Source organism: Mixophyes fleayi, chromosome 1, assembly GCF_038048845.1.
Source record: "Mixophyes fleayi isolate aMixFle1 chromosome 1, aMixFle1.hap1, whole genome shotgun sequence".
NCBI classification, from domain to species: Eukaryota; Metazoa; Chordata; class Amphibia; order Anura; family Limnodynastidae; genus Mixophyes; species Mixophyes fleayi.
The window spans coordinates 345,218,243-345,245,491 of record NC_134402.1 but is presented as its reverse complement, the minus strand read 5'-3'; the positions used below and the strand labels follow the sequence as shown (position 1 = coordinate 345,245,491).

At 43.9% G+C, this 27,249-nt stretch overlaps 1 protein-coding gene across 6 annotated transcripts in view; it reads left to right on the top strand.

Moving 5' to 3' along the window:
- LOC142161533 (E1A-binding protein p400-like) overlaps positions 1-27,249 on the top strand; it is a 109,831-nt gene that overhangs the window by 8,779 nt on the left and 73,803 nt on the right. For 5 of the 6 annotated variants that reach the window (XM_075217276.1, XM_075217268.1, XM_075217243.1 and 2 more), the window contains exons 3-18: positions 4,819-4,906; positions 5,132-5,230; positions 10,728-11,059; positions 11,832-12,092; positions 12,585-12,770; positions 13,369-13,509; positions 14,394-14,472; positions 20,082-20,128; positions 20,367-20,412; positions 20,999-21,177; positions 21,478-21,655; positions 21,736-21,872; positions 22,136-22,305; positions 24,179-24,353; positions 25,071-25,207; positions 25,454-25,640. In XM_075217276.1, coding sequence (XP_075073377.1) covers positions 4,819-4,906; positions 5,132-5,230; positions 10,728-11,059; positions 11,832-12,092; positions 12,585-12,770; positions 13,369-13,509; positions 14,394-14,472; positions 20,082-20,128; positions 20,367-20,412; positions 20,999-21,177; positions 21,478-21,655; positions 21,736-21,872; positions 22,136-22,305; positions 24,179-24,353; positions 25,071-25,207; positions 25,454-25,640 — 2,442 coding nt within the window. The remainder of the gene's footprint in view (positions 1-4,818; positions 4,907-5,131; positions 5,231-10,727; positions 11,060-11,831; positions 12,093-12,584; positions 12,771-13,368; positions 13,510-14,393; positions 14,473-20,081; positions 20,129-20,366; positions 20,413-20,998; positions 21,178-21,477; positions 21,656-21,735; positions 21,873-22,135; positions 22,306-24,178; positions 24,354-25,070; positions 25,208-25,453; positions 25,641-27,249) is intronic. The other variant, XM_075217252.1, reaches the window with a different exon arrangement.

The window sequence follows — 27,249 nt, the reverse complement described above, 5'->3', positions numbered from 1 at the left end:
CCAGCTTCTGCTTCACTGCTGATCGAGACTCCTCTCCTGCTGTAGAGTTGTACTAGTCTAGGAAGGCTAAGTACAACTATGTGTGTATATTTTTACTAATGCAGTATTGATATTTGATATTCATTGTTGGATAGCAGCATATTCTAGAGAAAATTGGTGCATCTCATAGTTGGCTGGAACACAATACAATATCATACAATATATTTCAAGATACATCTTTTGACTGATGGTCAGAGATTAGATAGTATCTTTCATAATCTTGTTTCTTGTGTTGCATAATTGCTAACAGTCTCTGTATAATCTATTCTGTGACTGTTATTCCTTTTATAATGTCTGATAAACGGAAAGCACCAAAAGCAAAATACTTTGCTTGCTCAAAATGCAAGGTAAAGTTGCCAAATGTTCAGCAGGACCTGGGAACGCTCTGCGTAGATTATGAGGCAGGGTCCCAGGGGGCGCAGGCCCAGGCCCATGGCAGTATTTCGTTGTTAACGGAAGAACCAGGGTGTGCAGTATCGCAGACACAGTTGATGGACACTCTGGTGCAGCTTCTCACCTGTCAGGCGGAGACTACAGTGCTGTCTGCGAGCTCTCCTTTTACCTCGACAGGAGGGGGGGGGGGTTACAGTTTCAGCGGTACTCCAACAACAGGTTAATGATGGGACAGACCTAGCAACCGCTGGCCCTTCATCCTCTATTGTTTCCCAGGGGGCCCCTGTAGGGGAGTAGTAGTAGTTCCTAAAATATTAATGGCATTGTACCCTCTACAGTTGGAGGATGTTGGGAACAAGTACCAAGGGTTGACACTCCGGTAGCACGCCTGGAGCGTCACACCGCTTTGCCAGTCCCGGGCTCAGCTTCCCTTCAGGACACTACTGACAGGAAAGTGAAAGGATTTTTAAAATCCATCTATGTAGCTACAGGAACTTCTTTTAGACCTATGTTATCCTCGGCATGGGTTGCCAGGGCCATGGAGTCCTGGGCTGACCAGCTTCCGGCAGCGCTTCAGGAATCCGACCTTCTCCCCCTGGCGCTGCACCTTAAAGAGGCATCAGGCTATTTATATGAGGCAACTCAAAATGCAGCCTCAATGTCTTCAGCTGTGTCTGGCTCAGCGGTGGCAGCAAGACGAACCCTTTGGCTTAGATCCTGGGAAGCCAATGCAGAGTAAAAGCGTTCCTTTAGGGCCCTTCCTTATTTGTGATCAGTACTGTTTGGCTCAGAGCTGGATAATATAATTTCTCAGGCGAGATTTAGATTGCGTCGCTTCTCTTCTTTCCGCAGGGGTCATTTGTGCAGTTCCGGAAGTACAGAGACACAAGAGATTCTACTCAAACCTATTTTTGGTCTCAAAACCGGATGGTTCCTTCTGCCCAATTCTGAATCTAAAGTCCCTAAATTTACACCTGCGGGTGGAAAGATTTTGCATGGAATCTCTTTGGTCTGTAATAAATGGCCTGGAACCGGAAGAGTTCCTGGCGTCCATAGATATTCGGGATGCCTACTTGCACATTTCAATATGGGAGGGACATCGGTCCCTACTTCGTTGCACGATAGGAGCCTCCCACTACCATTTCAGGGCGCTTCCACTTGGTCTCTTGTCAACGCTAAGAGTTTTTACAAAGGTCATGTCGGTGATTGCCAGTTGTCTTCGTTCCAGGGGGTTCATAATAGTGCCCTATCTGGACGATCTTCTCTTTAAGGCGGCATCCTCTCATCTTTTGAGTCCACATCTGGATCTCACAATCAGGGTGTTAGAGTCTCACGGCTGGATCTTAGAGCTAAACAAGTCCCAGTTAATTCCTTGCCAAAGGATGACATTCTTGGGTCTTATCATGGAGAATAGAAGGTGTTCCTTTCCGAAGACAAAGCCCGATCCATTCAGATCTTGACGACCCGGGCCTTGTCTCAACGCAGTCCCTCCATGCTCCTAGGGAAGATGGTCTCGAAATTCGAGACTATCCCTTAGGGAAGATTCCACTCCAGACTGTTTCAGTTAAATCTTCTAACGAGGTGCTTAGGGTCTCCTCTCAGATTGGACTCCCAACCAGTGCGTCTGTCTCGGGAGACCCGGTCGTCCTTTCACTGGTGGAGAATTCGGGACTATTTGATTGTCGGGAGGATGTTTGCTCCAGTGTCCTGGATAATCGGACCCCAGTCTTCATGCCTGGGGGACGGTGACCCTTCATCTTTGCCTCCAGGGTCTCTGGTCACAAGCAGAAGCTGCGCTTTCAATAAACATTCTGGAGTTGAAGGCTATGTTAATGGCACTGAGAGGGGCTCAGGCTCTTCAGGGATTTCTAGTTTGCCTCCAATCTGACAATGCCACAGCAGTGGCATACGTCCCCAAATAGGGGGGAACCAAAAGTTCCAGGGCAATGCAAGTGGCTTATCAGATTCTGAAATGGGCGGAACTATTGGTTCCCTCGCTCTCAGCAGTATTCATCCCAGGTGTGCTAAACTTAGAAGCAATCTTCCTAAGTCGACACTAAGTTTTGCCAAGAGACTGGTCTCTGCATCCGGATGTCTTCCAAATGCTTGTTCGCAGGTGTTTGCCGGATCTGGACCTAATGGCGTTGAGACACAACCGTCAGGTTCCCAGGCTCTGCTCCAGGGCCAGGGACTCCTGGCGGTGAATGTAGATGTTATGGCAATGCGCTGGGAGTACAGGTTGGGATACTTATTTCTCCCAAGCCCAGTTTTTCCACGCCTTCTCAAGAGGGTCAGGCAGGGAGGTCTGTCAGTAATACTAGTGGCGGCCGGATGGGCGTGCAGGGTCTGGTTCACAGACAATTCTGTCCATGGCGGTCGGTCAGGGGTTTCGGTTGCCTCTACGCGAAGACCTTCTCCTTCAGGGTCCGTTTCGACACCAGGACCTTCCTCGTATGGCTTTAACAGCATGACTGTTAAGGCCGCCCTCTGGAGGTCAAAAATGTTCTCTTCCAAGGTGGTGAACACTCTTTTGCAGGCGAGGAAACCTGTTTCTGCTCGTATCTACCACAGGATTTGGCGAACCTACATTCATTGGTGTGAGAGTAGAGATCGCAATACTGCGACTTTTAATCTTCCTCGTCTAATCTTAACATGGAAGGGGGTTTTTCTGCTGGCAATCGCCTCAGCTCGTAGAGTATCGGAACTTGGGGCTCTTTCATGCAGGGAACCATATGTGGTTTTCCATGATGATAGGGCTGTTCCGTACTGTTCCGTCTTTTCAACCTAAGGTGGTATCGGGGTTTCACTTAAACCAGGAAATTGTACTTCCGGAGATAACTGGACGGAGCTTTTGGATGCCGTCAGGGCATTACGCATATATGTTCATCGAACTGCACGCATTAGACATTCAAATTCTCTGTTTGTACTATATGATCCCCATAAACGTGGATGGCCTGCTTCTAAGCAGAGCATTTCCAGATGGCTTATTTCAACTATTAGGTATGCTTACATCAGTCCAAACCGATCTGTGCCCAGTCGCATTACTGCCCTTTCCACCCAGTCAGTGGTAGCTTCTTGGGCCGCGTGAAATGGGGTCTCGGCGGGCAATCAGTGGCCCCTCCCTTAGGGGCACTGCTTTTGTAAGTCCTCATGGTAGCAGTGTCCCCCAGATAGGATGAAAGAGAAAATGGGATTTTTATACTCACAATAAATCCTTTTCTCTGATTCCATCTGGGGGACACTGCGTTCGCTCCCTCTGCTGTTTGGTCTTTGTTTTTTTTTCTCCCGTGCCTTGGGGCTTTAGAATTACACTGAGGAGCTACAGGGAGGGTTGCAGAGTGGAGGAGTCTGTCAGCAGGTCACAAGTAAGAAGTTAACTAGTTAAGTGCCAACTCCCTCCCTCCCCACTACAACCCCATGGTAGCAGTGTCCCCCAGATGGAATCGGAGAAAAGGATTTATCGTGAGTATAAAAATCCCATTTTTGTGTTGTGGGATGAGGTGTTTAAATGAGCGTCGGCGATTGTGCAGTATGCATTCTGGGTGGGTTGGGGGCACTCCTAGTTCAGTGGATGGTTTCGGAGCTTTTTTGCTTTCACAAAACAACTTCATTTTTACATGTTGTCAAAGGTGCCAAAGATTGGACATTGGTCTATACTTTCATTGGGAACCATGGAGGCATGATTCAGGCAGGACAGATTGACTTGTGTCTTTTTTTTTTTTTTTGCTTATCAAAGAAAGTGTATTGATGTAATAAAATAAGAAAAGAACCAATGTACCATTACAGATTGCCTTGTTTAAGATGTAAATGTGGCTCTGATTTGTATTTTTCGAGTTCAGTTGAAAAGGTGAAATTTAAGGAGGTGGTCCAGACATGGTAGTTGTCAGGGCATTGGTCTCTCTTTTTTTTTGGTATGCGCATTCTCCTCTCGTACGGCAATCCCGTAAAAGGTCATGGTGAGCGTTGGCATTCCCTAAACCAGAAACTGCGAATGAACCTATGAATGTATGAGGCAAATAAATGCACTGTGCATTCCTGCAGCTTCATATCTTTTGGACAAACCATCTGTCAAACATGAGATGTACAAATTCCACTGTTGTTTTTACTTTTGGGAGTCATTTCTGTTGATGTCAGTGCATCCTCTCTCTTCTAATTTATACAATCCTGCTGGCTCCTAGATTGGGTTGGCGGGTTTCTTAATTCTTTATAATTTTTCTCACCTGAAGTGTTCTAGCTTTTCTCTCAAAGAAAACCTTTTTTGAAAATGTTTATATTTTATGCTGAATAATAAAATTATTAGGTTAAGCAGTAATAATTGGAGACCTATACTGTCAATTTATACATATTTATTTTCCAAGACTCATGTGTCTGTATTTTCCTTTTTAGTCTATGGATTCTCCTGCTAGCCCAGTGTTCGAAATCCCAGTTGCCATGGAAACCCAGGATTCCTGTACACAAAGGGAAACTTCAATTGGTAATATATAATATTCTTGTAACAACAATCATGTAGTGTGTGTGTGTGTGTGTGTGTGTGTGTGTGTGTGTATATAAGTCTCCTATGTTTTGTTTTTGTTTTTTTTTTAAACATCTGTGTAATACGGCTGGGGTTTACTTGGAAGAACTGTGTATTTTGGTATTCGATTTTCTTGATGTATTGTTTTCGTTACATACCTAACTTTTTTTTTTTAATATAATTTAGATATAACACAAAAGCAACTTTCAGATTCCACCAATTCTGGATCCCAGTCACCAAATGTGATGCGTGGAGCAGTTCAGCAACCAACACCTGGTAAGATAGGTAAGGTCAGATGTGTAATATAATCGGTGTTGTATGATGGACCATGTTTGTATGCAGCCAGTCAGTTCTCTATGAACCAGTGTGGCATTTTGACTAACATTCATGTGACATTCCTGGTGAATTGATATGCTGCAATTCATGAATATTGGTCCATCCCAGTGAATTTTTGCTTTCACAGTTTGTATATTGGTACCCTTTAAAGAAGATGCCCAACTACATTTATATTCATTTATTTCATTTATATATTCTTTATATATATTTATATTCATTTATATAATATATATATATATATATATATATATATATATATATATATATATATATATATATATATATATATTTTATATTCATTTATTAATCCATTTATTTATTTTAATTTTTATCTATTTTTCCCACTTTTCATTTTAGTATTACCCACTCTCCATTGCTTAGATTGTATTTTCATTCATTTCACTGTGTTTTTTCATTCACTTCACCATACCACCTATCCATTTATTTTATTTATTCCACCTTTATTTTATTGTTCCCCACTGTACATTGTCCTCATTGCTCACCACACCACCAATCTATTTAAGCTAATCCATTTATTTTATTTACTCCACCTTATTTTATTGTTCCCCACAGTACATTGTCTACACCGCTTAGATCGTGACTTCAATCTACTTAAGTTAATCTATTTATTCTATTTATTTTATTTATTTCACCTTTATTCTACTGTTCCCCACTGTACATTGTCGTCACTGCTTAAATCGTGATCATTATTATATCTCATTCATTTCACCCCACCGCCTATCTATTTAAGTTATCTATTTATTTATTTTATTTATTCCACCTTTATTTTTGTTCCCCACTTTACATTGTCTACACCGCTTGATCGTGATTTCATTCTCCTCCACTTCACATTGTTATTGCTCTGCCACTGCTCTTCTCCTTTTACATTGTCCACATTGCTTTCATTGGTTTCACTGCTTTGTCTCCGCTTCTAATTTGATCTGTTCCACTTCGGACTCCCTACCGCTGCCCTCCTCTCTGTACTTCTCCCCCTCTCCTCCCCGCTTCCTCCAGCCGTTCTCTTATTCCCCTGTCTGTCATCATGCCGCCTCGCTCCTTTCCTATACCCATCCTCTCCCCCAGCCCCCGCCAAGGGCCCATATCTCTCTATCCTATCTCTCACCCCCCCCTCGCTCCATCAACCCTGACAATCTCATCCATATCTCCTCTTCTTCGTCCCTCCCTTTTTCGTGTGCCCTCTGGAACTCTAGGTCTGTCTGTAACAAACTGTCCTCCATTCACGACCTCTTCATCTCTAACTCTCTTAATCTTCTTGCCATAACTGAAACCTGGCTCACTTCTTCTGATACTGCCTCTCCTGCCGCTCTCTCCTATGGGGGCCTCTCTTTCACCCACTCCACCAGACCAGACGAGCGTCCAGGAGGGGGAGTGGGCCTCCTCCTATCCCCTAACTGCACTTTTCGGGTCATACCTACTCTACCTTCCCTCTCCTTCTCCTCCTTTGAAGTCCACTCCATTCGGCTCTTCTCCCCCATCCACCTCCGTGTCTCCGTCATCTACCGTCCCCCTGGCCCTACCTCTCTTTTTCTCGACAACTTCGCCGCCTGGCTCCCCCACTATCTTTCCTCTGACCTGCTCTCCATTATACTGGGTGACTTCAACATCCCTGTTGACAACTGTACTGACCCTGCCACCATAAAACTTCTCACTCTTTCCTCCTCCCTTGGCCTCACTCAGTGGACCTCCTCCCCTACCCACTGTCTTGGTCACTCCCTCGACCTTGTCTTCTCTAACCTCTGTGATCTCTCTGACTTCTCCAACTCTCCCTTCCCACTCTCTGACCACCATCTCCTCTCCTTCTCTCTGTCCTCCTCCCCTTCTCCCACCTCGCCTAAAGCCACCCTCACCAGGCGCAACCTTGACGCTATTGACCCCATCTCCTTCTCTGCCTCTCTTGAAACTCTCCTATCACCCCTTCCCTCTCTGGCCTGCCCAGATCAGGCGTCCTCTCTCTACAACCAATCCCTCACTACTGCCCTGGACACCGTCGCCCCGGCCTCTTCTATCCGCCGTCGTCGCCTTACTCCCCAACCCTGGCACTCCAAACTCACCCGCTCCCTCCAAAAGTGCTCTCGTACAGCTGAACGCCTCTGGAGGAAATCTCGTTCCCTGGCTGACTTCCTTCACTTCAAATTCATCCTCTCCTCTTTCTGCTCTGCCCTGTCCCTCGCTAAACAATCCTTCTTCAAGTCGCTCATCTCTTCTCAGTCCTCCAACCCCTGCCGCCTCTTTGCCACATTCAACTCCCTCCTCTCCCCCCCCCTCCCACTGTCCCGCCTTCCCTCTCTGCGTCTGACTTCGCCTCCTTTTTCTCCTCCAAAATTGAAGCCATCAGACGCAACATCTCCTCCTCCCACCACTCTCCCCCCATCACCGCTTCACCTCCCGCCATTAACCAGCTGTGGTCCTCCTTCATCCCCACATCAGGTGAAGAAGTTCGCTCCCTTATTCTTTCCTCTCCACCCTCTACCTGTCCTCTTGATCCCATCCCCTCCCACCTCCTTCGCTCTCTCTCTCCTACTGCCTGCTCCTACCTCGCACACCTCTTCAACCTATCACTCTCCTCTGGCGTTGTCCCATCCTCATTCAAACATGCTCTTATCTCCCCTATCCTTAAGAAACCCAATCTTGACCCCACCTCTCTTGCTAACTACCGCCCTATCTCTCTTCTCCCATATGCCTCCAAATTACTTGAGCGGATTGTCTGCAGCCGCCTCACCAGACACCTCTCTGACAACTCCCTCCTTGACCCTCTCCAATCCGGCTACCGCCCCCTCCACTCCACTGAAACAGCCCTGGCTAAAGTTACCGATGATCTCCTATCAGCCAAATCCAAGGGTCACTACTCCATACTCATCCTCCTTGACCTCTCCGCAGCCTTCGACACCGTGGACCATCCCCTCCTACTGCAAACTCTTCTTTCACTCGGCCTCTCTGGCTCTGTCCATGCCTGGTTCACCTCATACCTTGCTAATCGCTCCTTCTCCGTATCCACGTCTGGTTCTTCCTCCACCCCCTCCCCTCTCCCTGTTGGAGTCCCTCAGGGCTCTGTTCTTGGCCCTTTACTCTTTTCGCTCTATACTTCCTCCCTTGGGGCTCTCATCTCCTCTTTCGGTCTTCAGTATCACCTATATGCTGATGATATTCAACTCTACATCTCTTCTCCTGATCTTTCCTCCTCCCTCCTCTCTCGTGTAACTGACTGCCTCTCAGCCATCTCATCCTGGATGTCCTCTCGCTTTCTTAAAATTAACATCTCCAAAACCGAACTCATTGTCTTTCCCCCACCCAGGCTCCCTTCTCACCATGACCTCTCTATCGTTGTTAACAACTCCACTATCTCCTCTGTCACCCAACTCCGCTGCCTAGGTGTCACTCTCGACTCCTCTCTCTCTTTTGCCCCCCACATTCAATCCCTTGCCCAAGCCTGTCGCTTCCAACTCCGTAACATTGCCCGCATCCGTCCCTTCCTCTCTCAAGATGCCACCAAAACTATCATCCATGCCCTCATCATCTCCCGTCTCGACTACTGCAACCTCCTCCTTACTGGCCTCCCCCACTCCCGTCTCTCCCCCCTCCGCTCTATACTCAATGCGGCTGCAAGACTCATCTTCCTCTCACGCCGCTCCTCCTCTGCCTCCCCTCTCTGTCTTTCCTTACACTGGCTCCCCTTCCCCTACAGAATCCTTTTCAAACTCCTCACCACCACTTACAAGGCTCTCTCTCAGTCTACTGCCCCTTACATCTCTAGCCTCCTCTCCATTCACACTCCCGCCCGCTCCCTGCGCTCGGCCAATGATCGCCGCCTCTCCTCCACTCTGATCACCTCTTCCCACTCTAGAATCCAAGACTTCTCCCGTGCTGCACCCCTTCACTGGAACGACCTCCCTCGCTCCATTCGTCTCTCACCCAATCTGTGCTCCTTCAAGCGGGCACTTAAAACTCACCTGTTCCTTAAGGCCTACCAACCATCCACTTAACCACTCACCCTTCTGTTTCTCCCCTGGCTCCTTTCCTCTCTCCCCGTTGCTTCACTGGCTCCCTTTTGTGCCTGACTTTGTTTACCCTCCCTTAGGATGTAAGCTCGAATGAGCAGGGCCCTCTTCCCTCCTGTCTCCATACCTGTTCTTCTGCTCCGTCTCTACTGTATCTGCCTGCTTGGAGTTTTTGAAGTACTGGTACTTTGTGTTTACTGTCCTGTACTGTTTTACCCTGTATAGTCTACTGTTTGTACCATGTTCGGCGCTGCGGAAACCTTGTGGCGCCTAACAAATAAACGATAATAATAATAATAATAATAATAATCCATTTAAATGAGTGCACTAGTATTTTTGCAATTTGCTGCAAAAAAATTATACCTTTTTTTTTTTTTTTTTGGTCCATTCCGCCAGCAATATCTGCGTGGCTCAACCACAGCTGCCAATAGGTGATGTTTTCAGGATTTCTGTCTGTAGAAACCGGTGAAGTAATTACTGATCCAGATAAATATATTGCCTTCGCCTGTGCGTGATTAAAGAAATCCTGAAGATATGAACTGTTGGTACCGCTTGAGGACTGAGTTAGAGCACCTCTGCCCTATAATGAGCAGCAAAATATTGCTTGAAAACCGTTTAAATGGCCAGCATAATTTATATGCAGCTTACGCTTATAACATAACACACACTGCCAGCTGGTGCCCAGCATATAATCTTTCTATGTAGCAAACATGATTGTACTAGTCTGTTCCCCCACAAAATGTTTACATGCTTCCCTGGACCTCTAGAAAAAAAAACAAACTACTAGATGTCACATCTTCTTGTCATAAAATAATTACACTTCAACCTGTAAACCACACACAAAATGTCACTCCTATAGTGAGCTCTGGTTATGGGGACACTGGACTGTTGTGCATGAGCGTTTTCAGTAACAGGCGTAATAATAGCAGTGTACATCGCTGAGCATTGGGTCTTTGAGGCTACATGCCAGGATCAGACTGCAGTCCCATCTCCAGTGCACATGCATGAACCACTAATGTCCACAGTCTGTCTCTGGTGCAGAAAGGGCAGTGTACTGTCTCCAGGGTGCATTGTTTTTAGTCACCCTGGTTACTGGAATTGGGCAAAAAGGCATTGTTATTAGTAATAAGACACAAACTGTAATTCTGTAGTTTATTTTTAGAAGGGTTTATCATGGGATAGGTAGTTCTGTATTTCCTGGCGAGAACACAGACAATAGGTCATTTTCCAGTCCTAAGAGGCAGGGTCCTCTCTGTCCTATAACCCTCTGCCCCTTCTGTTTTTTATTTATTTTCTGGCCTGGCTACTATATTGGTAAATGATGTGAGAATAATTGTTGTTCTTCCTCTGCTGATATCTTGTTGAACAGAAGTAATATAAGGATGTTCGATACTCTGATGATCTTGTGTTTTGTTATGGTCTTCACACAGGTTCTGTCTGTACTGCTGTGGGGATGCCACCCTTGCAACAGTCTGCTTCTCTTGGTAACCGACAAAGTGACCCAGCAAAGGTTTCTCTGGTGCCAAATACTGCCAGCTTGCAATTGTCAAGCAGAACTCAGGCTCCTAGAATTCCAATCCCTTCTGTGCTCCCTACAATGAATCTTGCTCAGCAGCAGCTACTTGCTGACTCTCCATCCCTGAAAGGGAATCCACAGGCTTTCAGCATTCCCATCCTACAATCTACCCAAAGCCAAATTTCCCAGCAGCCCCAAGACAAGCTGTTAAGCCAATCGTCTTCCTTGATAACTACCTCGCAACTGGTATGTGTAAAATATAATGTAAAGCATATTGATTTCAGTATACAGAGGCAAAATGTATATTTTATTTATAGAAATAACACAGACTTGAGTGACAATAAATTGACAATAACTATAAATGACAAAATGGTGTGGGCAGCACAGTGGCTAAGTGGTTAGCACTGCTGCCTCACAGCACTGGGGTCATGAGTTCAATTCCCGACCATGGGTTAATCTGCGAGGAGTTTGTATGTTCTCCCCGTGTTTGCGTGGGTTTCCTCTGGGTGCTCCAGTTTCCTCCCACACTCCAAAAACATACTGGTAGCTTAATTGGCTGCTAACAAATTGACCCTAGACTGTGTCTGTCTGTCTGTGTGTGTCTCTCTCTGTCTGTGTGTATGTATGTTAGGGAATTTAGACTGTAAGCCCCAATGGGACAGGGACTGATGTGAGTGAGTTCTCTGTACAGCGCTGCGGAATTAGTGGCGCTATATAAATAAATGATGATGATGATGATGAATGGTGTAGCAATTCCTGTATGATTCCTGAAATTCATAACTTTCCTATAAAACTCTTGCTCTCTTTCTTTTGTTTCTTCATAGTTACCTCTGTTTTAATATTATGAAGACCTTTATTTTCTTTCTTTTTAAATGATTATGCCGTCCTCTTTATTTTTGTTTTAAAATGAATAGCTGTCTTGTCTTGTTAAAGAATAGATCATTGCTTGTTGAAGAATCGCTAAATAACATTTCAGTGTGCATTCCAGTGACTGTATATTTATCTGGTATTCTGACAGGCTTCATCATCTAAGTTAGGCTCTGATGCTGGAAAATCCACAGCTCCAGCTCCTTCTTCACCCACCACACCAGTTGGCATTTCAGACTCTGTCCTCTTTCCATCAAGCGTCTCACCCAAGAGGATGTTGTCCCCTGGGGGTAGCAAAGTGCTGTCTCCTTCTACATCAAAGTCACCTTTACATTCAGCAACTCAGGATTCTCCGAGTCTAGCGACAGTTACAGAGGACCTTCCTCAGGAAGTGTCCAAACCGCTAGAACAGGTAAATGCAGTGCTTTACTTTGTAAAAAGACCTATTAAAAATGAAAATGTATAAGACATTTGAGATGTATAATACATATAAGTGTGGGCCTTAAATAAAAAAAAAAAGCAAACAAATAATAACCGAAACACGTGGCTGTTTTTTTTTTTTTTGTTATTAGATAAATAAGTGTTTAGAAATGGCCAATTACTGAAAAAGGGGTTAATGAAGCTTAATGTGGGAATTGTAACATTTTTTGACACACTCCTTAAGTTCCCTTCTCTTTGGGTCCTTCATTTTGAATATTTGCTAAGCACCCATTGGCTGCTTTATGTTAATATGTAATATTGTTCAGTGCGAATACTATTTCACCTATTAGATTGCTTGATCTCGGAGCTGAATGATGGAGATATATATCTGTCCTGAGATAGCCATCTCATTATGATGCAGCCTTGGATACCCACCTGCAGCCTGTTCAGAAATGGAAATAATGGACTCCTCTTTGTCTTGCAGGAAAACCAGATCCATCAGCGAATCACAGAACTTCGAAAAGAAGGCCTTTGGTCCTTGAAGAGGCTACCAAGGCTGATGGAGCCCTCTAGACCAAAGTCACACTGGAATTACCTGTTGGAAGAGATGCAGTGGATAGCTGCTGACTTTGCCCAAGAAAGGCTGTGGAAAATTGCAAGTGCTAAGAAGGTAATGTAAAGTAGATAAAATCTTATTTGTTTACAGATATTTGTTCTTAGCCACCTGCAGGCCCCCACGTGATGATCTACAACCTGCCTAGCTACACTGTAGCCTGACACATTCTTCCTGTCAAAATGGCATGGCCATCTGGAACAGCATCTGGTTCCAGCAAAGTGTTTTGGAACCCTTTCATTTAGCTCACAGGCAGCTGATCAGTTAAGTTAACAATCTATGCTCCATGCAGAACTTTTTTAACTTTGGGGTTGCAAGAGAAACCGGGAAATGCCTGCAATGATGGTAGACTTGGTAATAGGTTATTGGGGAGAGCTGATTCATGGCTCCCTTTCACCTTAGCAGAGGACATATGAGTTTTTCGTGGGTGACACACATGCAGGAAAGCATTAATTACTACACAATGCCACCACAAGCAAAGCATCAGCTCTTCAGTTTTCAAACCCACCTTGAAAATTAAAAGCATTTTTTTGTGGTCTGTATTATTTTGTTTTTATTTTTCAGGGGAACAGCAATGATCCCTCCTTCTTTAACAATTAGGGGTCATGTATTTGTTTAGGTTTTATAATAAAGTAAGATTTGTGTGTATCTGCAGATGGCCAGGACAGCTGCAAGACATTTACTAGAGAAAGAACAGAAAAATGCCAGGGCCAAGAAGGAGGGTGAAGACAGACTGAGGCGCATTGCATGGATAGCGGCTCGAGAGATCCAGCACTTCTGGGCCAATATTCAGCAGGTAAGGCTGGTGGCTACATCTGTTTCTAATTTGTTTCTTTTTCATTCATGGGGAACACTGGATTTGCTGGGGTATGCAGCACAAGTTTAAATTATTTTCTGTGTGTTGAAATCTACTTATACATTTACAACTTTATAGCAGAAACAGCAATAAATAACAATATGACTACAATTTTAAATGTTTTTTTTGACAGTTGTGTATTGCACTATGCAGAAGTTGTTTATTGTGAAGCACTTGTGTTTGTGACGTTTTATCAGTGGCACATTACTATTGTACTAAGTGAAAATGAGTAGTTGCTCACCTCCAGTCATCATCATCATCCCACTGGATGCAGCCATTCACACATTGGATAGTTGTCATCTCCCATGCTTATGTTTGATTCTCTGCAAAACTCTCTCTTCTGCCTCTTCCACCTATCTGGGGTACACTGCTAAATTGGGGTTGGGTGGAGGAGCCTGACACTAAAAGGGTTCACTCTCCCTAGCTTGAACCCAAGTGGCTGTGCAGACGTTTTACCTGGAGCTACTAGGGCAAGGTTACAGCTTGTGACCTGGAAGTACAATCATTGTAGCTTGTGATTGGTCCTCCCGCTTAAACCCTGTATTTGTCGCCATTTAAAGATGGTGATTTTTATTGATTTGTGTAATACATGCAGTCATTTTTCTTGGCCTCTGATTAGGAGGGGGGCATTAGTTAATTATTTTCCTAAGTGGTGCTGCAGCAAAGCAAAAATGTATATTGTAATGTGGTGTTGCTCTTTTGATTGTGTCTAACTGTTGTGGGACTCGAGCCGCAATGGTTATTGATAAGTGTTGTAACCCTGTTTTTATCTTGCTGTGTAATGTAAGGAGCTTCAAGCTGATTCACCTTGTTTGTTTTATTAGGTAGTGGAGATAAAATTTCAGGTTCAGTTGCAAGAGAAGAGAAGGAAAGTCTTCAACGCACCAAGTGACATGCAAAAAGGTACAGTGTAAATATCTATACACTGTATAGATACCATGTAAAGGGTTCAAGCTTCCTAGCATGTATACTATATCTCTCCATGTGGAAACCATTGGACCAGTGATGTTAATGTTTCCATTATATGTGTTTGTTGTCTTCTCTCTCATAGCATTGGGAGCACAGAACCATGGCTGTAGCTCATTCTGTATCATTTTTCTTTTGTGCCCTTTTTCTGCCATTCTACAGTTTGCTAAGTCTTCCTACTATAATGCCCAGTGGAGTAACTGCCGCATACATGATAGGAGCATAATATGTTCAGAGTCTCCAAACAATTAAGCAATTTTTCTCTTTCATCCAGTCTGGGGGACACTGCTTACCATGGGTTGTGGAGGGGAGCACGGGAGTTGGCACCTAGCTAGTTAATCTTTAGCACTGCTGACAGACCCCTCCCCTCTACAATCCCCCTGCCTCTTCCTCTTCCTGTCAGTTTTTTTCTTTAGGTGCCCAAAGGAGTTGGGCAAGTTTTAGGAATGGCTAGTTTTTTCTTTTATTTTATTTTTAATAACGTTAATTTTCTTTATTTTTTAGATTAGTTAGCTTAGGGCAGAGCTGGGAGTGTGTTCTACTATAGAGAGCACACTCCCAGAAAGCATAGTGACAGAGTGACAAGCGGTCTCCCGGACCGCTGTCACTCTTGGAGGCTCCCCCGATAACCAGCGCTGCCAGACTGGCATAGAGCACCGCTTATCGGATTACCTTGCCGGCGGCCATGATGGAGTCATCGGCCCGCGGAGGTGCGCAGGAGGAAGGAGAGAGAGAGCGGGGGCCATACCAAGATCCCCCCTCAGGAATATAGGACGGGGAATATACTGCTGCAGGAGACCTCTTCAAAGGGGTCTCCACAACTCTGCCAGAAAGATAAGTTCTTTTTTTAAAAAAAAAAAAAGAGACAGAAGGCTGCAAGAGGGGGAACTATCATAGAGCTCCCCTGCTCTTCAGCACAAGTGGTACAGTCCGGTCCTCTGGCACCAGAGAAGCCCGGGAAGGAACTTATTTTGTGGTTTGAAGAAGGAGCCTAGTAAGGATTATATTGTGTTTTCTTACTTGCATAAATATTACACTGTCTGTTACACACATACAAGTACAACTTTTATTACAGATTAGTTGGTTACTTGTTGCTGGCTCTGCCTCTCAATATATCTTTATCTAGTGTGTTTGGTGTGCTTTTCCTTATAAAATGTCAGATAAGGGAAAAGGCCCTATAGCTAAATATTTTACATGCTCTAAATGTAAGGTTAAATTAAATAAATAAAAAAAAAAGATAGACAGCATTATCGTAGGGGGAAGGGGGAGCTAAGACATAGAGCTCCCCTGCTCTCCTGCACAATTGGGCTAGCCCGGTCTTCTGGCGCCAAGGAGAAGCCCGGGAAAGGAGACAGATCAGAGGGAGCAGACACCAGTACACTGCTGTTGGACTTCTACCCTGTTTGGCCTGAGGGCTAAGTATCTGATTTATTTAAATCTATTTACTGTATTTGCTCTGATTACAAAGTGGGCTAGTAGGGGTTATATTGTGGTTCACCTACTTGCCAATTCTATCACATTGTTGTTTCACACAAAATACAAGTACAACTTTTATTTTAGAATAGTTGATTACTTGTTTTCTTCACTGTCTCTCTCAATCTCTAAACTCAAGTCTGTGTGTTGGGTGTGCCTTTCCTTTGTGAAAATGACAGATAAAGGAATAGGCCCTACAGCAAAATATTTGACATGTTCTAGATGTAAGGTTAGATTACCATGTGGGCAGAAGGACCCGTCGCTCTGCTCTGACTGTGAAGGAGGGGTCCCCTCTGCGCAAACCCAGCTCATTCCAGCCCCACTGACGAAGGAGCCGGCCTGGGTGGCTTCCCTGACACAGTCAGTTTCCTCTTTAGCACAGATAATATCTCAATCTACTCCGTTGCTAACTAGTGTGGCAGCCTCTGCGGCTAATAATGCTATTACACCTTTGGGGCTCCCTGCTGCCACAGGTTCTACTGGAACGGCTATAGCAGGACCTTCCTCTTTGCTTACGGACCAGCCCCCTGTTCCCACAGAACCGGCATGGTCCTCAGCATTTATAAAGGGTTTGGACAGACTGAACCAGTTACTTGAATCCCCAGACCTGTCCCCTGCTAAAAGAAAACGGCTTAGATCCGCTAATCCTCTTATGGTCCTTTCAGATTCTGAGGGTTTTTCAGAAGAGAAGGGGGGAAACAAATTTTGATCCTGACCAGGTTCAACCTTTCGAACAGGAAGAGAACACTAAAAATCAGTTTATTGACGATTTGGTTTTAGCAGTAAGACAGGCGTTGGACCTCCCAGAACCGGAGGATCCTAATCCCAGAGACAGAAGTCTTTTTAAGAAGGCCAAAAGGAAAGTTATCCGTTTTCCCCCTTCTGTAGAACTCAGAGATATTGCAGAGGGAGCCTGGAAACAGCCTGATAAAAAAGTTCTCTGTTCCAAGGAGGTTCTCTTCCCTGTACCCATTGCAGGAAGAGGACGTGGCTCACTGGGAAGCAATCCCTAAAGTATATATTCCAGTAGCCCGTTTGGCCCGACACACTCTCCTACCAGTCCCGGGCTCAGCAACTCTGCAGGATGCCACTGACCACAGAGTGGAATATCAGCTAAAATCTATATTCGTAGCAGCGGGTTCTTCCTTTAGACCCACATTTGCTTCAGCGTGGGTTGCTAGAGCCATGGAAGCATTGGCAGATCAACTGCCAGAGGCCTTACAGGACTCTGATTTACTTCCCCTAGCTTTACATTTGAAAGAGGCATTGGGGTACCTTTATGAGGTGGCTCAGAGCACAGCATCTGTGTCCTTCTCTATTCAAGCTGCGTCAATTTCAGCAAGAAGAACGTTATGGCTGAAATCCTGGGAGGGGGATTCGGAATCTAAAAGGTCCGTAGAAACCATTCCCTTTTCAGCAGCAGATTTTGTTCGTTCCCGGAATTGAATACTATGATTTCACAGGACAGGGGGCAAAAGCACTTCTTTGCCGGTATTCTCAAGTAGGGGCCGGGCCCCACCGTCTAGCTATTTTCGTTAGCCCTTTTGGGGGACCTCTTTGCCTAGCGGGCAGTCATTTAGAGGTAGACAACCAAATGCTCGAGGCCTCTTGGTCAGAGGCAGGTCCTCGTTTGCAGCTAGGCGCCAGGCCTCCAAGTCTCAGGAGGAGCCTGCATCCTGACTTCCACTCTTTTCCCCAGGGGGTGGCGGCCGTGGGGGACGTCTGTCGCTTTTTCAGGAACAGTGGACAGCGTCATCCCAGGACCCTTGGATTCGGGGCATTATATCAAGGGGGTACAGGATAGACCTGCTGGGTCCGGTACCTCATCGTTTCTTTGTAACTCCGCTTCCCCGAGATCCACAAAGAAGACAGGCAATACAGGCCTGTGTCGCCTCTCTTCTTTTGAAAAAAGTCATTTGCAGGGTCCCAGACAACCAGAAAGGGAAGGGATTTTATTCAAATCTTTTTCTGGTCAAGAGCCGGATGGGTCTTTTCGACCCATTTTAAACTTAAAGAACCTCAGTGTGCACTTACGAGTAGACAAAATTCGGATGGAGTCCCTGAGGTCGGTGATAAACGGCTTAGAGAAAGATCAGTTTATGGCCTCCATAGATATAAAGGACACATACCTCCACGTTCCCATTTGGAGCGATCAGCAGTCTCTCCTAAGATTCACAGAAGGTGTTCCTGCCGGTGGAAAAGATCACTTCTATTCAAAGTATAACATCTCAGGTCTTGTCCTCTCCCAGTCCCTCAATTCATTTGTGCATGCAGCTGCTGGGAAAGATGGTTGCTTCCTTCGAGACGATCCCCTACGGTCGGGCTCATTCTCGATGCTTCCAGTGGGATCTGTTGGCAAAATGGTCAGGATCCCACCTGCGTTTGGATCTCCAGAGGTTCTCGCTGTCTCCGGGGGCGAGAGAATCACTGCAGTGGTGGCTAAATTACGATCATATGTCGATGGGCAGGTCTTTTGCTCCATGATCATGGAGACAGGGAGGAACAAGGAGTGCAGCTGCAATGCCAGTTGCAGCTCAGATTTTTCTTTGGGCAGAACAGTATGTTCCAGTAATCTTTGCAGTGTTCATTTGAGGAATAAAGAATTGGGAGGCCGATTACTTCGGTCGCAATGCGATGATGACGGGGGGGGGGGTCGTCCCTGGGGGGGTCGTCCCTCCATCCGGAAGTATTTCAGTCTCTAGTTCAGAGGTGGGGTCTTCCGGATATAGGTCTCATGGCCTCCAGACACAACAAAAAGGTTCACAGGTTTTCCGCAAAAGCCCCCTTAGCGGTGGACGTGATTATCATGCCATGGGTTTTCAGGTTGGGATATCCCTCATGGCTGCGTCGAGTATGGTACGCGGACATAATTTCCATGGCGGTAGGACAGGGATATCGTCTTCCGTCGCGAGAAGACCTTCTTCTACAAGGTTCCTTTTGTCACCAGAACTTACCTCAGCTCAGTTTAACGGCATGGCTGTTGTAGCCATCCTTTGGAAGGCTAGGGGTTTCTCCCTCAGTGTAGTGAACACTATGCTGCGAGCTCGTAAGCCGGTGTCAGCTCGCATCTATCATCGGATTTGGCGGGCCTATATTAGATGGTGTGAAAATAAGTCTTGTCACACGTCTTCTTTTCGTCTCCCTCGCTTATTAGCGATTCTTCAGGATGGCCTGGAAGCAAGACTCCGTTTAGGGTCCCTAAGAGTTCAGGTATCAGCGCTTTCAGTTTTCTTTCACCTGAAGTTAGCGGAGTTGCCAGACGTCAAGACTTTCTTCAGGGAGTCTTACATATTCAGCCTTCCTACGCTCTGCCCACAGCACCATGGAATCTTTACCTGGTACTAGATATGCTTAAAGGTCCTCCTTTTGAGCCATTACTGGCGGCAGATTTTAGGTGTCTGACCTGGAAGGTCGTCTTTCTTTTGGCGATTGCATCTGCATGTAGAATTTTAAGAATTGGGAGCTCTGTCTTGCCGAGAACCATATCTGTTTTTTTCACGAGAACAGAGCGGTATTAAGAAAACTCCCTTCTTTTGTCCCAATAGTAGTTTTGGCTTCCACTTGAACCAAGAAATTGTGGTTCCGGTTTTTTCATAGACCTCTCATTCTGATCAGCAGTCTATTGAAAAGTCAGATGTGGTTAGGGCTCTCTTCATTTATGTCAAAAGAACTTCTCAGGTTAGATGTACAGATTCTCTGTTCGTTCTTTATGATTCTAACAAAAGAGGCTGGCCAGCCTCAAAACAGTCCATTGCAAGATGGTTTCGGCAACCATTAAGCAGGCATACATAAGGGCTAACCGTCCTGTGCCAGTGTCCCCCAGACGGAATCAGAGAAACGGATTTAACGTAAGTATATAAATCCTCTCTTTTTTTTATTTACTTTGTTCTGAATGTAACTCCGTTTACAAAAAAAAGATGCCCACCATTCTTCTCTTCCTTAATAGAAAACATCCCTGCTCTACCCCATCCCCCCTCCCAAAAAAAGCAAACAAAAAAACCTTTAGAAACGTAAAGTAGTAAACTCTCCAAAGTTTATCTATATTGATGTAAAATGTTTGAATTGTTTTTTAGGCAAAGAAATTACAGTGGATTCGCATGTTAAAATGGAACAACGTTTGGTGAGTAACAATGAGCACACCACATATATATATATATATATATAATGATCTGTGCGACCATTGCCCACACTTTTATTCCAGGCGCTGAAGAATTAAATTGGCTACACACTGTGAAATTTGTACGGCCTGGTTCTTGTCAGCCAAATTGAAATTACATGGACGCATACACCTCTAACCCACTCAATGAAAGTCTGAATAGGAAGGACTGTCTATTTGACTTTGATTTTTCTATTTTTAGGATCCATCTGCGTCTGGGACAGTTTTAAAGGCTACAAGGCATAAAGGTTTGTGTCTTTTGTTCCAGTATGTGTAGTGATATATTCAGGGGTTTCACAAAAACTTCTATACTTGTACAAATGACACATACATAGTGGTCTCAAGCTGATTAAGAATGTTGTCGGTTTTCTTTCACACTAGTCATTGCTTGACAACACTCTCAGTTTTAGCAGAATATGAAATTGACAAGCCCAGTTGCTTATCTGTGTTTTCTTTTTATGACCAAAGGTCTTTTCTCAGACATTTTGTGGTTTTTTAATGTGAAGTCTGTTACATATAGTGAGCAGCGAATGGAATAAACATAAATGTGAAGAGGCATTAGCGGTTCCTGCTTGTGTGAGACAGGCCCCTGAACAAAAATGGTGTATGGAGATTTTAATTTTTTGCTGTGATTTAGGTTAGAATTTAAAAAATAATTAAATTAAACAAAGCTAATACACCAAATAAGTGTAATATTACTTTAGGGTGTGATCTAAAAGGATGCTATGGCTCCCAGTCATGTTTTGCAACTTTTCCAGACCTTGTACAAAGTAATAATTATAAAAAAATTAATTAATAAAATCATCATTTTTAGTTGTGTCCATTTCTGTTCAGGTTGTGACATAGAGTTGGAAGGCGCTCAGAAGCAGATAGTTCTCATCGACTCTTTGTTGAATATGGAAGGAGGCAGCACTGCCCATATGGGTGTAAGGAAGCACAATCGTGACATTGCGGAGGTGGCTGCTGCAGCAGAACTATTACTGCCTCGGGGCAGCTCTCGCATCTCTGCAACAGTGAGTACTTATTTTTACATAATTGGGAAAGAAATCTTTCTGCTATTTTATTTTAATAAGCTTTGTATCTCCTTTAGTTTGTCACGTGCTCCTTCAGCGGTAGTCGGGCACAGGTGGTGGGTTATATTTATCCCTAGGAAGCAGGGCACTGGCAAAAAATGAGAAAGTCGTCACCTATATCTCCACCCCCAGCCCTCCTGTTTCCCTGCTCTCGCCTCAGTTGTTTTCCCAATGTGTCAACTAACTAACTCGCTGTCTGTGTCTGCCCCCCCATGTAAATACATTTTCTATATTGCACAGGTGAAAACTCCTGCGCCACCTCTACTTCATGGCAAACTTAGAGATTATCAGCTGATCGGACTGGACTGGTTGGCAAAACAGTACAAAAAGAGCCTCAATGGGATTCTGGCAGACGAAGCAGGGTTGGGAAAAAATGTTCAAGTGATTGCTCTCTTAGCACATCTGGCTAGCAGTGAAGGTGATAAACTGGTCACATTATTTTTGTTAGGAAGGTGTTGGAGAACTATACTTAATGGTTTGAAATTGTATTTTCGTCAGGAGTATGGGGTCCTCATTTGATTGTTGTGCGAAGTTGCAATGTCCTGAAGTGGGAACTAGAACTCAAGCGCTGGTGTCCAGCGCTCAAACTACTTCTGTATTTTGGGAGCCAACGAGAGTTGAGAAGAAAGAGACAGGTAAAACACTTGCAAATCAATAATTGCTAGACCGCATTAGAGACTTTATTGCTTCAGTTGTTGTCCACTTAGGGTTTAACATGGTAATCTTAGTTATATTGGAATTTTGGTTTGACGTAACCTCAAAACAATGCACTATTCCTTTAGTTTGTATCGTTATCTCTGCCTCTAGTCACCCAAATAAGTCAGAACTGAATTGTAGTAACTGTTTTTTTCGTAAATGTAGTTCAACTTTTTAATTTCTAATTCTGTGCTTATTCTAGAGATGGCAGGAACCCAACAACTTCCATGTCTGCATCACCTCTTACAAGCAGCTGTTTAAGGGACTCCAGGCTTTCATGAAGATGAGATGGAAATACCTTGTCCTGGATGAAGTCCATCAACTTCGAAATATGAACGAGAAGCACTGGGAAGCCATCCTGAATCTCCCAAGGTTTGTTTATCTTTTATTCTCTCTGCATTGGCAATGTATGGGATCGATTTCAGTGGGCCAAGAGTAAGTTTAAGATATCCCATAGATCGTAAGCTTGCGAGCAAGGCCCTCTTACCTTTGTCTGTCTGTATTACACATTATTGTTTTATTACTGTTTGTTCTGAATTATAAAGCGGTACGGAATTTGCTGGTGCTATATAACTAAATGATGTGTAATGAAGTGTGGTGGTCATTTTTAGTGTTCTATAGCGTAATGTAATACGTTATGTTTTCTAGCTTTAGCTGGTGCTATTACATATAAACTAGATTTTCATTTTAATGTTAAGGCAATGTCTTATTTCGTACCAAAGCTTATGGCCGCTTTCGGTGTAAGTAAACCTTGATGTATGTACATATATGTCTGCCTTTTTAGTGTCCTTTTAAACACACCTTTTGGCATTTTAATATTGACATCACATTACGGTCTGTTAAGATTTTGCTCTCTCACCACTTTTTAGACATGCATAACACCAACAGTTGCCTCAATGTCATTAGTTTACCTTTATTCATCCCACATTGCCTACATCACAATAATGCCAAATAATGAAGTCTCCGTCTTACATATAAGAAAAGTATTGGTGCTCTTGGCGATTATATTCTCCTCCTCCCTCAGAGTTGTGGTGGTTGTTGTTGTGGTTGTTCTCTACCTGTGAGTATTTCCAATCTAAAGGGGAAGAAAAAGGAAGAAAAAGCGTCGAGGTCGAGGTGGGTGGTGGTCAGAGAGTCGGAAGTGGAGCAAAAAAGGTTAGAGAAGACAAAGGGGAGTGGCAGAGGCAGTTTGGAGGCTGCTACAACAGAGGGGTTGTCAATGGGATGTTGGTCATCCAAGATGGAGAATAAACGCTAGAGGGCATAAAGTGGGGGAGACAGGCTGCAAAGTTGTCAAGGAAGGGAGGTTAGGGAATAAGAAATAAATGCAGTGGACCTCAAAAGAGGAGAATGGGAGGGGGGGGGAGTAACCTGGAACATGTGGCTGAGAGGGAGAAGCATGCCCATGTCACCATCTGGCCGGCCTCTAGTCCTGGTGAGGTGGGTGAAGAGGCCCCCGTAGGAGAGAGGAATCAGAGGGGACGGAGCCATGTTTCAGTGACTGCAACGAGGTTAAGGGAGTTAGAGATGAAAACATTAAAAATGGAGGCCAGTTTTTTGCACCCGGACCTCATTCCAGAGGGCACAGAATAAAAAGGGGGAGCAGGAAAATTTGGAAAAGGTTGCAAGATTGGTGGAGCACAGAGGGGTGAGTTTTGTAGCAGGGTTGAGGGCAAAGGGTGGGAATAGGGTGCAGCCCAAAGTTAGTGGAGATATCGCTGGCCGACAGGAGAAGGATTTAATTAACCAAAAGAAAATGCTATCTAACCTACTTGTCTAACCTTGTCGCTATTTGTATCGTACATTAGTAGCATGTGAACCATTGAAGCAGGTCATTATTTCAGCAGTGATTATATCAATGTTAACCGTTTAATAAGGATAGTCCAGGATATACACAAAGCAGGTGCATGAGGTGGAGACTAACATGAACTCACAGGACAATGTCGGATTTTGTCCTCTTGTAGCAGTAATTTAATGGAGATTGTTCTCCTGTTTAATTTCTGTATAGCACTGAATCATGTTGTGTAAATCTCAATACACACTAGCTATGCAGCCAATACCATGTTTGTGTTGGTGCTTGTAAATCAAATTGTGTGTGTGTATGGTAATTTATCATCATGTACATTACTACATTTTGTAAGTGTACTTTCATAAAATAGCTAATTTTATGTAGATCTGATTTCCATTACAAACTGTACATTGAAGACCTAACTGCTACAAAATCTTCCTTTTTTTTGTCTCGCAGCCAGCGCAGGCTGCTTCTCAGGGACACTCATTTGCCACATACGTGGAAGGACCTGTGGACCATGGTGCACTTCCTCATTCCAGGCTTGTCCAGACCATACTTGGACTTCCCAGTGAAGGATGGCAGTGACCAAGACCCAGAGTACAGACACACCATTTCGATAAGATTGCACAGGGTAATTAAAGTTGTTTAACCGTAAACTTGGGATACAGTTATCAGTTGTCAACAGACTGCAAAGAATTGTGTAAATTAGATAGTTTTATAGTTTTTCAACACTATAGGTATTTGATGGAACTGTGGACTCCATTTTCAGTATCGGCAGGGTTTTGTTGTCTGGGACATTGGTGTTTGGGAGCTCCTCGCCACTAGACACCAATTTTGAATTTCTCACCTGCTGACACCTCTTGTGTTGAGCAGGTAAAATGAAATTCTTAATCGTGTGTAAAATTCTGAAATAAAAAATTAAACTTCGTTACTGGACATATCTATCTGTATTGATGTCAAGATTAGCAAAAAGTTTGACTGTGTAGAACATAATAACGGTTTTTACGCACACTATTACCGTAATAATGGTAATAGTGCGTGCGCGGCGAGATTTTCGGTGTTTCCGCTGATAATTGAATATGCCCCTTAGTGTTGATACAGTTTGTGAATAGACAACCTTCGGAATACGTTAATATACTGGCTTATACATTCCCTTTTGTAGCTTTTACTAGCTTACATAATCAAAAAGGGTTGGTTGTATGTGTTGGCCTGGCATCTGACACAATGCTTCTCTCCTGGAAGCTCAATTTCGTTTTGGTATAGCCATTGTACCCATTTCTTTCTTTCTTTGTGTCAATATTTTTTGTGTCCCCTTATTACAACATGAACATTGTTATTCTTCTCACAGTCCACCCAGCCATTTATATTGCGTCGGACCAAGAGAGATGTGGAAAGACAGTTAACCAAGAAATCTGAGCATGTACTGAAGTGTCAGCTGTCAAATCGACAAAAAGTCTTGTATGAGGATGTTATGATGCAGCCTGGGTAAGAACAATTTCTGGAGGACATTAGTGTTCTTTAGGTGCATAATTTAAACATTAGAGGATAGTCTTCAAATCCGTTTTCAGGAGATTTAGACATGAATTAAAGAAACATGGAATTGCTTGTCCTTAAAATTGCTTTGTCCAAACTATTTTATGCTTATAGAAATTAAAATATTTCCAGCAATTAACTGTAGTGTGAATATGTACCCTACAATAAAATTTAAAGAATCCTTTTATTTTTGGATAGAACTCAGGATTCTCTAAAGGGAGGACATTTTGTCAGCGTTCTTCATGTCCTGACGCAGCTACAGAGAATTTGCAACCATCCCGATCTGGTTGATCCACGTTCTGGATATTGCTCCTATGCGTGTGATATGCTGCATTATGAGACTGCATCACTAATACTGCGAGCTATGGAATATGATCCATGGAAGGTGAGAGAACTGGTGGACTCTTCCTGACACTTGTGCTACACTCTGTTTGAATAATATTCTATTAGCATATATTCTCTTTTTCTGTTTTTTCAGTTGCTTTTGTTCACTTCAGATGTAGAGAAGGATATAAATTGCAATACTTATTGAATTACAAACGAGCACTTGGTACTATGCTGCTTTATTTGTATTTTGGTGATCTATTCACAAAACACAGCATGTTACCATGGTAGTAACATCTATACTGTAGATGGATGAGTTTTAAACATTTGTATTGGGGTTTCTCTGAATGTCTTTAATCCGCTATTACTGATCACTTCTGTTTGTGTTACATTGCCACTAGATACTCACTGACTAAGTATTAACTGAGCACCACTTTGGTGCCCTTAGTTGTTGAATAGTTGCTGCCAACACCAGACTCCTTGATGCAGTTTGTTTCTGGGTGGGGTGTAGCAGCTACAGTACTGCTTTATTGGTGAGTGTGGCTGGTTTCTCCTGACAAAATATTTTGGTTATTCCTGAGATTGTGATTGATCATCCCACTTACAATCCCACTCTTGCTATTTCAAGATGGTGTGCTTTATTCATTTGCTGGTTCTGTATTACAGAATTGGTAGCACCCCAGCAGAAACACATTTTGCAGCCCCAAAGTCTCTGACTAAAGTGGAGGGGGGGCAGCTTAAGTAAATAATATCCTAGTTGGTTGTGCATCTTCAGAGGTAGTAGATGTACACATTCAATTTACATAAGCCTTTTCTGTCCCTTTTATATACAGTTTTCACATAGGTTGGCATGAGGTAAGCTAACCAGATTGATTCACTTGTCTTGGATGTGTATCATCCTGGACCATGTTTTCACTTCTAACAAAGCACTCGATGGCAGGAGGTGTCTGTGTTTGTTTTTACTACCTACCCATGAGTCCCAGGGTGAGGGGAAACACTGGTCCCCTTACTTTTTTTTTGTGATCTCCAGCAGAATTCATGGGAGTCCTGCATGGTGTTATTGTGAGGCTCTCAAATGCTGTATTCTCCCGTTCCTAGCTCTCGGGTGCAGGGAAGGCATGTCTTGCAGCATGCTCAGAGTGCAGGGGAAAGAGGACCCAACCACACTTTTCATGCTGCCATGTGGGCCCTGGAAAAAGTGGCCTCATGTGAGCGTGTCCAAATCAACTGTAGATGGAGGGGGGGTCAACACAAAAGTAGGCGGGAATTCGGTTGTAGTAACATTTAGGAAAACGTAGATGTGATGACTTAAGACACAGTGGGCCATTTCTAAAGCAAAGCAGGGAAAAAGCTGCCAGTCCTGTGCTATAAAAATACATGAATTATTTTACATGATCTGTGACTGGTTTATTTCTCTGTGCTCAAACTTCATTAGTTGCCTACTAACACATCCCCCCAAAATTTGTTTAATAAGTTTTTAACCATTATGATTCTGTTGGCATAAGCCTATTTGATCAGTCTGCCAGAGCAGCATATGAGCACCTCACTGCAACAGCGCAGTGAGGTGCTCATATGCTGCTCATATTTCCCTGACATCATGAGCTGTAAACTACCAATCAGTATATATAGTATATATAAAAATGTGTGCTGTATGTTTCAAAAAATGCATT